Below are 17,484 nucleotides of genomic sequence, written 5' to 3'. Positions count from 1 at the left end.
GTCAGCTGGCATCTGTCTAGAAATTAACCAATAAGGACATTTTATTGCTGTATCCAGGGCAAAATGTGTTGCAATCAAGGGATGAGACAGATTATTTCCACCATCATTCCCTTGAGGAGCAAAAGAGAATACTGTGACCGTTGGTTTGGACTAATCCTTCTGAAACTCAGACTATTTCACTTTTCTTCTATGAAAGGAGAACATTGATACCTCTATGGCTGTTGACTGGCAGCATTAAGGCAACCCCCCATTAACATATTAGAAAGTCTCTCACTTATTCACGGAATATACTATACTGCTGAAGAGAAGTGGAAAACCAGAGGTTTAACAAAACTCTCTTTTTAAAACAAAACAAAACTATTGTTCCTGGAAAGGGGGGAAAAAAGGATGAGACAGATTCAAAGTTGTATCGGGATTGTCTACAGAATCTGTGCTCCTACAGAATTAACTACCCTCTGAGACCTGATCTTGTAAGGTCAAGTGCAGACAATAAAATATTCTTTTAAACTTGAATTTCAATTTAGCTAAGATGGTTGTCACAAGAGGAAGGAAACCTTCATGGACCATACATGGATTGCCCCATGCACTTAGAAAAAGGGCTGTCTGACATACAGTGGGTGCTGAAGGAAAAGGAGTATGGGGTATGTAAACATTTTAAAATTAAACTGGTGGTCCCCAGATTGCTACAGATTGAGAATACTGGCTTAGGTTTAGCTATAGAGAGGTATTTAATAACACAAGCAAGAAAAAAAACTTGCATGTTATTACCGTTAACTGCACTGGTAATACACTCATGACTACATCCAACATCGTTTAAATTTGCAATGGCTTGATTAAAATACCCGTAGTTCAAAGACACCACACTGTATTGTAAATATTTTTATTTAACTGTCTAACAAAAGCATAATATTGCAGTTAAAAAGATTATATAGAGAAATGAGCTTTGTTATTTTCTCATTATAATTGGAATGCATTCTAGAACTCTAGACATATGTGATACAGTATCTGGATGCACATGGATTATTTTTCTTAATACATACAGAGATTCTCTTCATTGCTAGTGAAGAATGGGCACAAGAATGCAAAGCAATCCTGTCCCAAAGGATGTACTTCACTTACTAATTCAACTATAACTATAGACCAGTCAAAAAACTTTGGTTACACTTATAAGGTGCAGAACAGAACCAATAAAGGACCCAGAGTATTTTAACCCAGAGTAAAAAAGTAGGGAAATCATGTGCAGTTCGGTCCTATTTCATGAGCAATTTATTAAATATTTAAGCAAATTATATGATTTTGAAAAACATATCTAACTTCACTTGCAATTGAAATGTTTAGTGCTTTCATACATTTGCATGTGAATAATTCTTGCACTGTGAAACTGATACACTACAAGATACAGTGGTTCTTGTTCTTCCTTATCACCACAAAACAATCTATTTGTTTTCCTGATTACTTTGGATTCACATTAATACCACACAAATGACAGCAATATGGTAATTTAACTGTTCAGCCAAGGCAGCCACCCCCACCAAGTCTCAATTGTAAGTAAAAAATAAAGAATAATATCATGACTTGGCTTCACCTGTGTTTTGTATAAAGTTTGTATCTCCGGTGCCTAGCATTAAATTTTATGGTACACATGGCCCAGCATGATGAAGTGACATTTATGTCATATATGGCCCTCGTAACAAATGAGTTCGACACTCCTGCTCTAGGAACGAAACTGTCAATAGAGGAGTGAATATTGTATCAAGATATTAAAAACTTTGGAAAGTTGTTTGCACACTCTGCAGCAGAACTACCTCACAAACTTAACTGAGGTAGAAATTAATCTTATCTACAGGCCTTATTACATACATACAAGACAGAAACTAATAACACACAAGGTAAGAATTTGTGTAGAAAAGGGCTCACCATGTGTCGCACAAAAATGAGAGCAAAAGAGCTGCTATGAACTGGAAAGGTTTAAGCAGAACAAAATACAGGTATTTTAAAAGTTCACCATCAGGGAAGATCGACTGGGTAAGGAAAAGGAAATTATTTAGCATGAGTATAACACAGTGTTTATTTTAATCTCCATTTCTAATGAATATCTCCAACAATTCTTGACAGTTGGCACATTTGAAAAAGTCATTTCTTATATTAGAAAGCCCTACAAGAAAAAAAAAATAGTACACACTTCATGTCTATTGGGGAAAATACCTTATTGGTCTTACTGTGAGGAGAACAGAATTCTCGAATAACCAGTACTGGGGGCTTGGACTGGATCATGGGCCTAAAACGCACGGCCACTTACCGTGGTTTCTGCCCAGGCTCCTCCCCGTTCCAGCCAGGATTAAATGAACCCGGGCCGGGGGAGTATCTGTACGCATGACCCATGGCAAAACTGTGGCTGCTCCATCCGTGCAAACAGAAAACGAGGGAGCAACGAACTTCCCGGTCGTCCAGCAATGCCCCCTCCCCCTGGTGATTGGTCGATTCACTCTCACTGACCAACCACAGCCTCTGGTGTCCACGCCCCGCTTCCGGGTAAGTTGAACGAGCCAGGGATAACGTTTTGGCTCCTCGAGAGCAAATCCGGGTTCGTTTTGGGTCAACACATTGCTCGGCCAGCAGCAAATCAAGTGCCGTTCGTTTGTGAGGATTTGATCCTGGGTGAAATTGGGAATCAACAGGGAGGAGCCTGGGCAGAAACCGCGGTAAGTGGCCGTGCGTTTTAGGCCTTGGTGACTAAACTGTAATGAGACAGAGTTGCTCATAGATGGAGTCCTAGGTTAGGAAATTATACACAGATACAGGTTATACACAGATACAGCTCCTCTACTGGGTGGTACATTTGGGGACCCAGGCCTTATTTTCGGTGGTTCAGTATGGCCAAAGACATGTTTTATCAGGTGTAGCTGTTTTACCAACTACACTCTTTCCTAGAATATGGGGAAACTTCTAAGGTGCATGCACTAGTAACTTCTGCTTTGGACTACAGTATTATAATGTGGGGCTGCCTTTGTAAGGGAGCCAGAAATTTCAACGGTTCAGAACATGGCAGCCAGATTTGAATCCAAAACCACAGAAAAAACATAGTACTGATTCTGTCTTGACCTTGCTAGTGGTCATTATGCTTCCAAACCAAATCAGGGGTGTTGCTGAGTACAGTTTGTGCCCTGTACAGTTTCAGTCCAAGATAACTGAGCTCTTCATAGTCTTTTTCTGAGAGAGTGCCTTCTCCCACGTTTCTGTCCACTTGTTGAAATTTGTTGTGGATATTGGCTTGGATCCATTAGAGACTTCCATGTGCACAAGGGGAGAAGCAATTTTCACCTACTCCCCTCCTGCAGTAGACTACTGACTGCCCCCTCATGCTTTTCATAGATGGAAAGACTTCCATCTGCAGACACTTTCCAGGGGATCCAAGCCAATTTATTGCTCTTCCCCAAGCTACATAGGACTGGTGAGTCCCTCTGAATGAATGTCTTCAGTTGGGATCTATATGGTATAGGACCTGATTATTTTAAAGAAGATTCTAAACACTTATTTGTGCAATATCTTGTTAAACTATATAGTGCTCGTTGCTGCCTACAGATTTTACTTGGGGGTGGAAAGTACTGTCAAGTCACAGCTGACTTATGGGATCCTGTATGGTTTTCAAGGCAAGAGAAGTTCAGAGGTGGTTTGCCATTGTCAGCCTCTGCATCATGACCCTGTTATTCCTTGGAGGTCTCCCATCCAAATATTAGCCAGAGCTGACCCTGCGTAGCTTCTGAGATCTGATGAGATCAGGCTAGCCTGGGCTATCCAGTCAGGGCAGATTTACTTAGTTGCTGGTTTGTTTGTTTTTTAATTTGCTCTTTTAAGTTGTGTGATTTTATTGTTTTGTAATTTTATTTTCTGTAAAGTCGTAGGAACTTGGTTGAAAAACAAGATGGATGCTTTCTAAACAAATAAAGGAAATGGCTACTATCAGCAAGCCTCTTTAAGTACAATGAACAGACACACTGTAAATTATGGTTGAAGTTCTTCCTCCCATGAGGTTTAAAACACAGTTTGTAATTTAGAGAAGGGAAATTAATAATAACACAAAAAGAATGAAGTCTTCCTGGGTATACAGAGCCATTCATATAGTTTTCTGGTGAATGGGATCAATGGTCATACTCCAGAACTGTTCTGAGTTCTTGTTTGCATACCAAACTCTGCATGTAGCGGAAATGCTCCATGTGCATATTCCCACTGAGCACATGGAGTATTCACAGACACTGAAGAGAATGGAGAAGGCCCAGTACTCACCCCAGAGCTTCTTGATTGAGGTAAATGCATTAAAACATATTTTTTATGGACTCAGTATGGACTTTATGGATATACTTAAAATGTCAATTACTATAAAATGTGGAGCACAGTAAAGTTTTATGTAATTGAATGAACTGTGATTCAGCTGCGTGCATTATTTTTGTTACCTAGTTTAACTGGAATGCTTTATAACAGGGTCTCTTGCACCAGATAACTTCATGCTTTGTTTGTCTAACTGCACAACAGGTCCCATCCCAGGGCAAATAATGTTGTTTATAGTACAAGAAAGCAGAACTAAAGAAATAGTTCACAACATCCATTCAATAGATGTGGTATTTCATTGAGCTCCATTCAAACATAAGCTTTCAACAGCATGAACATTTTGGACGACTTCTGTTTACCCGTCTCAGATAATCTACATAGCATATTCTCTGCTTTAGACAGACTATCTTAATTCATTACCAAAAAACTTAGAATACAGAGAAAATTCCCCAAAAATTCAAAAGAGGGGAAATGCATCTTTCAAATAAGGTTAATATAAGAAAAACTGCACTTTGGACATATACCAGAGGACACCATTAAAAATAGATTACTCCCAATGAGGAGTAATCTCAGCCACTGCCATAACATTTAGAACTACTTATCGCCCAAAACTCTGCCAATGCATTGAGCAACCGTGTCCCTGCCTAATGATCCTGGGTAGCTAAGTGGTTCTAAAGCAGTGTGCTGTTCACTCATATTTGGGGGGGGGGTGTTACAGCATCCCTATTGGTGAGTGTAGCATATGTGTAAATTCTTAGTGAACTGTGGTATATGCCCATATGGTCTTAAATAAAGCCTTCTTCCACCATGATAAATGATTTCTTTTTTTGAGCTACATAATCATTACATCTCATTAAATACATTATAATCTGTGTTCATTACTATAAACCATAAAGCCTTTTCCAGTTTGAACTGATCCTGTGCTTTTAGCAACATGTTTCCATTTTTAACTTATGGCATTTGAAGTTACTTAAATTTCAAGACTGCTATTTGTCAGAAGACAGAATATCCTCTTAGCTTGAGAAATTTTACCCTTTTCATCCCAAAGAAGCTAAATATGTCTGACATTTACCACTCATTCCCAAGCTTATGTCCTTCATTAAAACAATAAATGCCTTTCTGGGTAAATAATTAAAAGAAGAAGAAGAGTTGGTTTTTATATGCCGACTTTCTCTACCACTTAAAGAAGAATCAAACTGGCTTACAATCACCCTTCCTCCCCCTCCGAACAACAGACACCCTGTGAGGGAGGTGGGGCTGAGAGAGTGTGACTAGCCCAAAGTCACCCAGCTGGCTTCATGTGTAATAGTGGGGAAACAGATCCAGTTCACCAGATTAGCCTCTGCCATTCATGTGGAGGAGTGGGGAATCAAACCCAGTTCTCCAGATCAGAGTCCACTGCTCAAACCACCGCTCTTAACCACTACACAACACTGGCTCTACTTAAACTGTATGCACAAACTCACAGTTTCTTCGGTCTCTCTCTCTCTCTCTCTCTCTCTCTCTCTCTCTCTCTCTCTCTCTCTCTTTGCACAAATTTTATTACAAACAATTTACATACTATCTTTGCCTCTCAAACAAACTATTGCCTCTTTTCACCACTGATTAGATTCTGGTCTTTCTAACAGTGGTCATTTATTTTGGAGATGAAGTTCTGTTATGGAAAATACATTTTGCCAAACAAGATGCCAATACTTTTGATTCCAATTTATTAAAAATGGAGGCTTACAGCACAATCCTAAGGGGTGGCTGAATGGGCTTAGGGAGCTGACTGACCCTTACACTGAGGTATGCTGGCATGAGGGCCAATTAGGACAGCACAGGACACCAGCATTACTGTGCTGCTCCCGGGCACCCGCACAACTCAGGCACAAGCCTCTGAGCTGCAGTCCTCATGGGTGGATCATAGGGTGTGCCCAGAGTCAGTCTGCTCCTTAAGCCCTTTCAGCCCAGGAATGCCTCCAGACAGAGGCACAAAATTGCATTGTCAAAAAACACAGTGCTTCCAATAGGCAGCCATAGGGTGGCAAAAACCAAGTTCCCTCCCCACAGCCATGGCCATGCCCATGAGGCCCCGAACAGCTGAGAATGCTGACTAAGGGAGCAACCAATTGCCTCCCTCCCCTGTGGTGGCCAAGCCCCCTCCCCAAAAGAAATTGTGGCCAACAGGTCTGGCTGGAAAAGCTCGACAGGTATGAGGAGACAGCAATCAGCCAGACTGTAAGGGGAGACAATCAAGCTGAAAGTGACTCCCCTATGATGATGAAGGGGCAGGGAAGGGATGTCCAGCAGAGCACTTTTTAAGCCAACCCTGGGAATAGCTGGAGGCTATGTGGAGGCACAGAAGCTGTTGGAGAGAAGGAATACAGAAGCCACAGGGAGAAAAGGAAGGAGGTAGATGTGGTTGAAATGAGGCAAGCAGGGGGCTGTGACCAAAAGAAAAGAGCAGTGGAAGGTAGTTGGGAACAAAGGGAAGAGGGCTGCCACAAAGAGTACTCAGAGGTTGTTCTAAGGAGGGAGACCCCAGGGGAGCTGACTGACCTGGACCCAGGAGGGAATGCCAGAGAAGAGAAGTGAAGCAGCCAGGTACAAGTGAAGCAAGATGGCAGATAAAAGGTGCCTCTGGCCTCTCATTAGGAAAGCACTCAGAACCCTTGGAGGTCTTGCTGACGGGGAAACAGATGGACCAGGGGAAGACTGTGGGACATGGGCTAAAGGGATGGCACAAGGGAATGGACTCTAAATAACAAGCTTGTAAGGAGTTTTGGGTGTGGGGAAAACTCTATATGCAAAAAGTGGAAGGCTGGGGATAGAATTGAGTGTAAGGGGCACTAGTGTTGCATTAGGGTGGCCCGTGAGGATCTTGGCAGGGCTTTCCCTGAGGCCACCCTAAACGCCACAGAAATAAAGCTACAAGCTGATGAAGAAGAATATTTGATATGCACAGATTGTGGAGATTCCTAGCTCTGAAGTCATTGTCACCCCATCTCCTTTTCAGGGGAAAAAAACAAATGTAAAAGGCAGAACACAGCACTCTGGAGTGGGCTTTGGAAAGCCCCTGTATCCACTTGCAGGAGCTCCAATGGCCATGCCCTGTGTTCCTTTGTGTCAGGTGGCTGAGGGTGACATATGGTGGTGCAAGGGCTTTTGGCTGCTGCAGCAGCTTGTGGCTTCTTCCCTGCCATGCCCTTGCCCACAAGCCTGCGGCCAGGCTGTGTGGGTGCCAAGCTGAGGGGACATTGTCAGGGGTGGTCCCTGTAAACAGCCCACCCTGCAAATTGCAGCTTTTTCCAATTGTTGTGGGTGCAGTGTGGGACCTGGAATGGGAAAGGGTAGGGGGAGATAACTGGTGTGTCAGTTCTGATCCCCAATGAACAGCAGGAACACAATGGGGCCACACTCGCTGCCATGATGGCATAGAACGGCGTGTCACTCAGCTTCGCAGGGGCCAGCAGGTTTTGTGCCAACTGGAAGGTCAGAGGGCTGCACACACTGAAGAAAAGTGACCGTTTCTTGCCAGCGTTGGACACGTTGTTCGTGTCCAGGAAGAACGCGAGGCGGTCGGCGTAGCTCTCCCACTCGCTGGGGTGGGTGGTGTCCATCCATGGATCCTTTGGTGGCCATGTCGCGGTGCGGGGTGTTGTGTCTCCCACGTGTGTCGAGTGATTTCGCAAGGCGGACCGGGCTGCTTACCGGCACTGAGAATGCAGCAGAGTGATTTCAGCGAGACTCAGCAGAACAGCCGGACTGCCTACCAGCCTTCGTCGCCACTGTTACGTCCGCGTGGGGAGGACACAAGAGGACGGCGACGGAGTTCCAACAACAACTGCTTTATTCAGAACAAGAACAGAACTGGAGAACTCAGTGAACCGGCCCCGCTTATATGCCCCCCTGGCCGCCTGCGGCCACTCCCCCCCTGATCCGTGATTGGGGGGGAACAGTCCCCCAAGTGGCCAATGGCATGTGCGGGTTTAGGGGCCTTCACTTGGGACTCAAACTCCCCGGTTTTCCCTGCTACCGGCAATAACTATTTACATACACAACAGTAAGTATATTGTAAGTATAAAATACTTACAAAACAGATTCTCCATGTTAAATTTCTAATAGGACATATTGTCTTGATCTTAGAATGAATACATTTTTTAAAGGCACTGAAAAAGGGACTCTGCTATAAAGTAATTCTTGAAAGATGTAGAAAGGGATAAGAACTACGCTGACAGAATTTGCACAGCATATGTAACTAGGAAAAATTGCTCTCTGTTTCCTCTTGGGCTAAAGGAAATGATATTGGCAGACAGCCCTGCTTCATTACTATTTGACCATTAGTATGTAGCTGGTGTGCAATTTTATCAGATATGTACTTCACACTGAAACCTCATATGTCAAATGACAGAGGCACAGCAGGTCACCTGTAAACCCATTAATCAGAACCAAAGCATCGAGCAACTTCTTTTATCATCAGGGCTGAAAGAGTTAATTACTGAAATAAATATTAGCATAATGCCTAAGGATACAATTTTCTTACCTAGCTAGGAATACTTGGCAGCAAATATGCTGAACTTAAAATTGTAGAATAACTCATTAGGAAATATGCAGTAGCCATGGCAAGATTTACTACAAATATGCTAGAAGTGTTTTTAAAAAATTAATATTGTGCTGCTATGCTTGGTTTAATTAGCTTTCTTCTTCATTTACAAAGCATATCTGTCTCGTTTATGAACTTAGTCTCTCTTCTCTTCCTTGTAAACCTGTTTAATTAAAGTTTTAACAACTGTGTAAGGCTTAGAAACACTAGAGTGATTTTTATCACCTCAGACCCTAAATCTTCCTTTTCCACATGCTTGTTACATTGGGAAGATGACAAAGGTGTGGAATAGCACAAAATTAAGAGGCGCCCTTTTGCCAGACCTCATTGTGAAGTGAATTTAATTTCTGGTGTTTTGCTGGCACATTCATTTTGATTTCCAAAGATGCTTTCATTAGGACTGAAATTCTGATTAAATCCATCAGATGCCAAAGCTATCCTCTAAAATTCACCGAAGGTCACCTTTTCTTTTAGCATCTACCTTTATCTAATCTGTGCATTGATTGCCTTATTTGCCAGTGTATTCTATCCTTTGAAAAATCCTATCACTTATTAGCCTCTAATAGGAGGTCACTGTGCTTTGGTTTTCAATTATAGAAACTCCCATTAAAATCTGTTTCAGCATGTATCATTTGCCCTTCGTAGTACAAGGAAAGATTTAGCAGTAATTTATTTTTTGCTATATGCAAAACTACAACCTACTCACCAGAAATGCTGATTAGAACATATTTGGAACTTGCATTTCATTTCATTTTTGTATTCAGTTGGTTACCTGCCTATTCCAACATTCAGAGAGGTAACAAATACTGTTAACACATGACTATAAGAACTAATGAGTTAAAATGAACATTCAGTCCTCACAAATGATAAAACTCCAGCCTCCTCCTGACACGATTGCTGCCACCAACACCAACTGATTTGTCTTTTAACCCATTTTGAGCAGATGCTCAAACTGGGCTTTGCCAATTCTCTGGAGAAAGGGTATTCTAAACTATAGTCAATGAGCAACTAGCAAGAATGTCATTCCATGTACTTTGAATTCGTAACTGGACATATTGATGGTAGAAGCAAGAAGACACTATTGTCAGGGAATAGAAGAAGTACTTAATTTCTGGCCATAACTGCATGATTTGGTCAATGTAAACAAGGCATTGCTAATGAAGGTCATCTTGAGAAAATGGAAATCTGCTTCTTCTTCTTCTTTACACTACGATGGCTAACTGATTTAAAAACAGCATTCTCGTTAAAAAAACAAACACCTGACCTTAATTCAAAGAGGAGCAAAACCCAATTGCTGATTATTATTTTTTTAAGAAATAGTGCTGCTGGAACCTATCTAGCATCAGTTTTCAGCTGTAATTCAGAGGGGCAGGATAGGGGAGAAATTAATAACATTCAATCATTTTAATAAGTTGTATACATTATGTTCTTCTATACTATACTAACATAGTATAGTATAGTATACTAAATATCTTAAATTACTTTACATTAATTTTTGGGTCTTTTGAAAAGTCAGCGGGAATTGACTGGGAGTTCAGCACAGGTTTATCCTTATTCACTATCCAAAGCCTTCAATGGGAACCAAAATTGCAACAGAAAAAATGCCATAGCTGTCATTTAGGCAGGCTGCTCAGTTTTTCAATCTGTTCCAAGCCATTCTTATAATCTCAGAAACTGTACATCACATCACTTCAGCTTTCTGATCAAATGTATCTTCTAGGACATTAGATACTACCTTATCTTATATTTGCTGTCAGGGTTTGCATTGGTTTTTTTTAATATCCTAATAAAATTAATATACAAACCAAACAACTACATGTTTTCTACAGAGCTAATGCAGTGTTGAAATAGTTACTCCTTATATCTGCAGCACTGAACAAAAATGAAATGCTAACTATACTAGTTTTAGTTAATGACATGAAAACACTGCATTTTTACGAATATGGCTTTTGACATGAAATTAACAAATCTACTTTTAGATAGTTTGAAGATATATTACTGTTTCTGACCACTGGAGGCTGATATCTAAAGAGGAGGAAGAATTAACAAACAGTGTTGATGTTCACCTTAATGTTTACATTGTTATTACACATTTTTCTTTTCTTTTTTTTAACTTAATGCTGCTAAAATCCAATCGATGCACTTTGAGATAAGCTGACATTTCCAACTAATGCATATATGAAAAATATGACATCCCTTCTTGAAATGAAATATTTATTAAGCATACCAATGTATAATGGCACCTTGGAGTTTTTCACGTATTCTTTACATGGATTCATATCCTATGATTAAAAGGGAATTTGGAATTTGGGATGCAATGGCCTTCACTAAAGTTCAATAAGGCATTTATTAATTTGAATTCATAACAAGCATTAACTAATTTTTGAATCTCTTCAACAGGCCTACAAAACTATACAAGATTTACTTGAACTATTACCTATCTTTGTATCAGTCTTCTAATCTCATTATGTGAATCAGCAATGCTGATTCTATGACCGTAGGCAGTTCATGAGAGGCAGTTTATGAGAGGGAGGGCATCTTGGCCATCTTCTGGGCATGGAGTAGGGGTCACTGAGTGTGTGTGGGGGAGGTAGTTGTGATATTCCTGCATTGGGCAGGGGGTTGGACTAGATGGCCCTGGTGGTCCCTTCCAACTCTATGATTCTATGAAAGGATATAGCATTGATATCTCTGTTAATAATACAGAGCACCAAAATGACAGATTGTCATGGTTGTCTTGGATACTAACTAAAATTGTACCAAAAAGGTGCTGTATTATTATAAGGAGTCAGAGGCGATGGCATATAATACTTACTTGATAATGTCTCCTTCAAGAGCAATCACTCGTTTAATGATCTTCTGCTCCGGGTTTCTTGGAGACCTGCAAAAAAAGGGGAGAAAGGTTATTCAATGTCTAATGTTCTAATTGTTTTGAGAAAATGAAGAGAATAAAATCCACTATGAATTGGAGACTGCTTAAATCATTAGAGGATCTGTTGTTTTTCCTAATATGGCATCTGTCATATTCTTGTTAAATCAGTGCTGTCATTCTCATTTCAAGCTGCTGTGGAGAAAAACAGGTGCTGTGATGATAGCTGACTGCCAAGACCAAGATAAGTCACCATCTTGCTACTGAAAACTGAATGTGCAAAATATTTAGTGATTATCAAATAAGTGCCCTGTTGTAGATGATGTAGAGTTGATTGCAAATGGATTCACATACTTAAAGATGAATGTACTACTAAATGCCATCATAACCACATACATAAATATTCACGTCAATCATTTATTTTAGAAAATAACCTCAAAATGAGATGAAAATTAAATAATCTGATGAAGACAAATCTTCTCACTACGTTTTATAAAGAAAATTCCACACTGCTTGGAACATCATTTGACATGCATAACAATATTAGTATCACCAATAAGAATAGTTATAAGTCCTTGTTGCATTCTGAGAAGAACAGCTATATGGCAATAAGGAACTGGAACCATTAAAGTTGCCCAGTTTGTGGCTTTTAGAACTTCAGACCCTACTGTTGAAATTGATCACAACAGCTTTGACTCAACAGCCATATCATCCTCAACTTTTGTTTCCTTATTAACCATAAGTCAGAAATCCATAAGAAAGATATGAAGATGCTTAAAAATCAGATAGGGATATAGCGAACACACATCCATGTGCAACAAATCCCTCTTTCTTCTGAGGGTGTTGATAAAATTCTAGGATTATATAGGCCAGGGGTGGGGAACCTTTTTTCTGCCAAGGGCCATTTGCATATTTATCACATCGTTCGGGGGCCATACCGGTCATAGATCTCCTGGAGGGGTGGGGGGATGGGAGGGGAGAGGCTAGGGTTGCCAGGTCCTCTTCACCACCAGCGGGAGGTTTTTGGGGTGGAAGGAAGGAAGGAAGTCAGCTGTTGAGTGGCAAGAGGGAGGGGGGAGAAGAAGCCAGCTGCTCCCGGTAGCGGAGCATCCGCACGGGAGCCAATTAGGCGACTCTGGGGGCGGGGTGGGAAGGCGGGAAGGTTGAAGCCCGGTTGCGCGGAGTTGTGCACGCTGCCAAGGTGTGCAGGAACACTGAGGCACACTTTAAAAAACCCTCTTGCCGCTCAACATCTGAGGCGGTGAGGGGTTTTTTAAGTGTGCCTGGCGTTCCTGCATGCCGTGTCTGTAGGAGCTGCCTTGGGGGAAGCGTCTTTCTCCCTCCCCCCTCCACTCGCTGATTAACATTTTCAGTGGCCCTCAGGAGCTCCAGGGCCCTCCCCAAAACTGTTCCTGAAGCCACCCTGCTGAGCCATGTTTCTATGGAGGGGCCCTGGTGCTCCTGAGGGCCACTGAAAATGTCCTCGCTGGTCAGTTCTGGCCCCCGGGCCGGATGTTCCCCATCCCTGACATAGGCCACTTAGACAGGGGAGAAATGGAAGCTGAGGAGTCTTTATAGACCACTTGGATCCTAAAGATGGAGATAAGATAATTAGGCTGACCCATCGAGACAAGTTTTCCCCTCAGGTGCAGAAAGGTGAGCCCATCTCTGAGATAGATTTTACATAAATCGTTGGCCACTTCTGGTTCACAGATACTGATTTACTGAAGCAATGCTAGATAAAGGTTTTAATGAATCAGTGACATCCAGAAAGAAAGACAGGTATGAAATCCCTTAATAGTTAGAGGGGAATACCTGTCAAACAAGAACAGTTAACAGAAAAGAAGAAAACATATTATTGCCTTTGATTATCCAAGAATGAAATTTCAGCTATCTAAGTGAATTAAGACTCTTTTATGCTGACGGTTGGGGCAGAGGTTGCCAATTAGTATCGAGACTGTGTACCTAAAGGCACAGTGGTCCCTGATGGACTCAAAGGGACTGCTGAAAGCCGTGAAAGTAAAGGAATAAAAAGTGTATTGTAAAAAAAACCCAGAAAAAGTGATGTTATTTATCACAGATGTGAGGTGTTTGAGCTCTCACAAACATGCCAGGGTTTTGTAGAATTAGTACTTTAACGCATTAACCTTTCTGGCCCTGCTAATCTCTGCTTTGCCATTTGGCCAAATGGGAATGAGCACAGGGAACAACATGGTTCCTGTGTATATTGGAGAATCAGTACACCAAATAAGAAAGGTTAATGTTATGTTCTTGGTGCAGCAGGAGTTGTTAGGGGATAGACTGTAGCAAAAGTTTGCTGCAGTCAGACGAAAACTGTGTGCATTTGTTCTGCCCCAGCAGTATTATTAGCTAAGACAGTCTTACTACATAACAGTCACAACAGGCTAGTTCAGGGGTCCCTGACATAGTGCTTGTGGGCACAATGGAGCTCACCGACACCTTTTCTGGGCCCGCCAAGTGTTTTTAGGAAGTGGTTGGAGCCAGGTACAGCTTTTGGCCAGGAAGGCTTCTGATTGACTACTGGAGATTTGATCAGCTGTGAAGATTTTTTTAAATGTTGCTTTGGCAGCAGCTGCCACTTTAACACAGGGGTCTGTACTGGGTTACTGAAGCTGTGGCAATCATTTTGTGGCTGGCTCCGCCTCCTATGGCAGCCATTTTTGGCAGCCATTTTGTTGCTGCACCCCCCAGGCCATTTCAGATTTCCAGATGTTCCTGCAGGCTCTAAAAAGTTGGAGACCCCTGGGGCTGTTGACTAACATCAAATTCTTCTGTATGGCCCAGCTGTGATTGCAAACCTCCAGGCGGGGCCTGAATAGGGTTGCCAACCTCCAGGTACAAGCTGGAGATCTCCTGCTATTACAACTGATCTCCAGCTGATAGAGATCAGTTCACCTGGAGAAAATGGCCGCTATGGCATTGAAGTCCTTCCCTCCCCCAAACCCCCCTCCTCAGGCTCCACCCCAAAAAACCCCCGCAGGTGGCGAAGAGGGACATGGCAACCCTAGGCCTGAAACACATAACTAATCTTCAGACTTCAGAGATCAGTTCCCTGGCAACTTCAGAGGGAGGTCTCTATAGGATCACATCCTGCTGAGCAATCTCCCCTATGCAAGCTCCACCCTCCTCAGGAACCACCTCAAATCTCCAGGAATTTCCCATACTGGAATTGGCAACCCTTGGACCAGCACAGCTTAATATTGACCCAGCAATATGGAAAAAGGTGGTCTGGTATCAAATTATTCTCACTACTTCTGGGTGTTTTAGAAGCAGGTGGATTCCACCCAGAGTTCTTAACTTAATGGTTTGATTTCTAACAACACTGAAAATGTCAGGGCAAACAACTTGGCTTGAAAAGGAAATGCAACAGCACTTAACTAAAAGCTTTTTCTTGGCCATCTAGTCCATTGATTGTACTGGCCTGGTTTTGAATTGTCTTGCAGGCTCCCAGCGCTCCTGCAGTTACCAGGAAGAAAACTGAAGCTGCTTCCCTCCTAATGGCACTAAGCCTGTTTACACTGAGGCCTTCTGGGCTAGCATCTTGAAGAGACAGTACGCAACACTTGAAACCTAGAGTTGCCAACTTCCAGGTACAACAACAGCACGCGGCTCGCAATGAACATCAATTTTTTAGTTATTTAGTAATAGAAAAGCAAAGATAACAACAATATAGTAGACTGATTAAATTGAATGAATAGATAAATAAATAAAGAACCTCAGAGGGGTAATATCACCCAAGTCTGGTGAAAGTAAGTCCATATGCAGGAGGGTTGCGTCACCCTGTATGCTGGAGTCCAGATGATATGTAGGTTGCGTCACCTCACAACGGTAAGTCCAAAACGAAACACAAATGGATTTCGTTTTGGACTTACCGTTGTGAGGTGACGCAACCTACACATCATCTGGACTCCAGCATACAGGGTGACGCAACCCTCCTGCATATGGACTTACTTTCTCCAGACTTGGGTGATATTACCCCTCTGAGGGGTTCTTTATTTATTTATCTATTCATTCAATTTAATCAGTCTACTGTATTGTTGTTATCTTTGCTTTTCTATTACTAAATAACTAAAAAATTGATGTTCAATTCAAGCCGCGTGCTGTTGTTGTTCTACACAATTATTGTATATTCAGCATAGGTTGTTGTCTAGTTAGAACACTTCCAGGTACAAGCTGGAGATTTCCTGCTATTACAACTGATCTCCAGCTGATAGAGATCAGTTCACCTGGAGAAAATGGCCACTTTGGCGATTGAAGACCCTCCCCTCCCCAAACCCCGCCTTCCTCAGGCTCCACCCCAAACATCTCCAGGTATTTCCCAACCCAGAGCTGGCAACCTATACACCTGAGAAATCCCAGCTGGTAGTATCCTTAATCTTACCCAAGTAAGAAGAATTCAGCAATTTGTCCAGCAATTCTGCATTCTATTTCACCAAAAGTGTTTATATGCACTAGTACAAGGGGGGAGAAATAAGTTGATCTCACTGGTTTTACCCACTTCATTTACTGGAAATCACACACTTTTAGCAGAATTGCTTTTAGGCCACTTTATGCTCAGTTCATTTGGACTAATGAAAACAGCCATCAAATTTTAAGTGTACCCTTTCAAAACTCTTTCTTGGTTTTACACTTTATTTTAAAAGTACTTCTGAATTCCCCCCTCTGAAACACTTCCATTTGATTAGTGTATACATTTTGTAATGTAGCTACTGACCCTGTGGTTTCATTTAGACCCACTCAGCTATAATCATAATGACCTTGAAGAAACATCCTTCTCAATCCAATAAAGGAACATTCACTGACAAAGTGATTATTTTATGGTACTTATAACATTATGATTTTTTCTGTCAGAGGCTTCAAAGAAGCCACTGTAAATTGAACTAAATAATTAGTGATGTGAAGTAATTAAAACCAAAATAAAATCATAACAGGGGTGTTTAAGTTTGATTTCCAATTCAGACCTTATTTGGGGGAAGTACCGTATTTTTCGCTCCATAAGACGCAGTTTTTTCCTCCTCAAAAGTGAGGGGAAATGTCTGTGCATCTTATGGAGCGAATGTGCGCACAGAGCCGGCTGGGCGCACTGGAACGACGCGAGCCGGCTCTGTGCGACCCGTTCCAGCGCGCCCAGCCGGCTCTGTGCACCCCACCCGCCTCCCAGCTGGCCGTCGGGGTGGGGAAAGCTGGCTCGCATTGTTCCAGCGTGCCCAGCCGGCTCTGTGCGCCCCGCCCGCCTCCCAGCTGGGGGCAGGCGGGGCGGTGAAAGCCGGCTCGCGTCGTTCCAGCACTAGCCGGCTTTCCCCACCCCGACGGCCAGCTGGCAGGCGGGCGGGGCACACAGAGCTGGCTGGGCACGCTGGAATGACGCGAGCCAGCTCTGTGCGCCCCGCCCGCCTTGCAGCTGGGAGGAGGGCGGGGCACACAGAGCCGGCTTGCGTCGTTCCAGCGCGAGCCGGCTTTTCCCGCCCCGACAGCCAGCTGGGGGGAGTGTCTTATGGTCCCGACGCGCACGCGCCCAGCCGGCTCTGTGCGGCCCTGCCCACCTCCCAGCTGGCCATCGGGGCGGGGAACACTGGCTTGCGCCGTCCCGAATGCCCAGCCGGCATTCGCTCCATAAGACAAGTTTTTAGAGGAGGAAAACAAGATTTTTTCTTGTTTTCCTCCTCTAAAAACTAGGTGCGTC

At 42.7% G+C, this 17,484-nt stretch overlaps 1 protein-coding gene across 1 annotated transcript in view; it reads right to left on the bottom strand.

The window, feature by feature from the left end:
• Nucleotides 1-17,484, bottom strand: part of IMMP2L (inner mitochondrial membrane peptidase subunit 2) — a 595,832-nt gene that overhangs the window by 188,597 nt on the left and 389,751 nt on the right. Inside the window, exon 3 of the mRNA XM_056846163.1 lies at nucleotides 11,727-11,792. Coding sequence (XP_056702141.1) covers nucleotides 11,727-11,792 — 66 coding nt within the window. The remainder of the gene's footprint in view (nucleotides 1-11,726; nucleotides 11,793-17,484) is intronic.

The sequence above is a fragment of the Euleptes europaea genome, chromosome 3 (assembly GCF_029931775.1).
Source record: "Euleptes europaea isolate rEulEur1 chromosome 3, rEulEur1.hap1, whole genome shotgun sequence".
Taxonomy (NCBI): domain Eukaryota; kingdom Metazoa; phylum Chordata; class Lepidosauria; order Squamata; family Sphaerodactylidae; genus Euleptes; species Euleptes europaea.
This window is presented reverse-complemented; position numbering and strand designations above follow the sequence as displayed.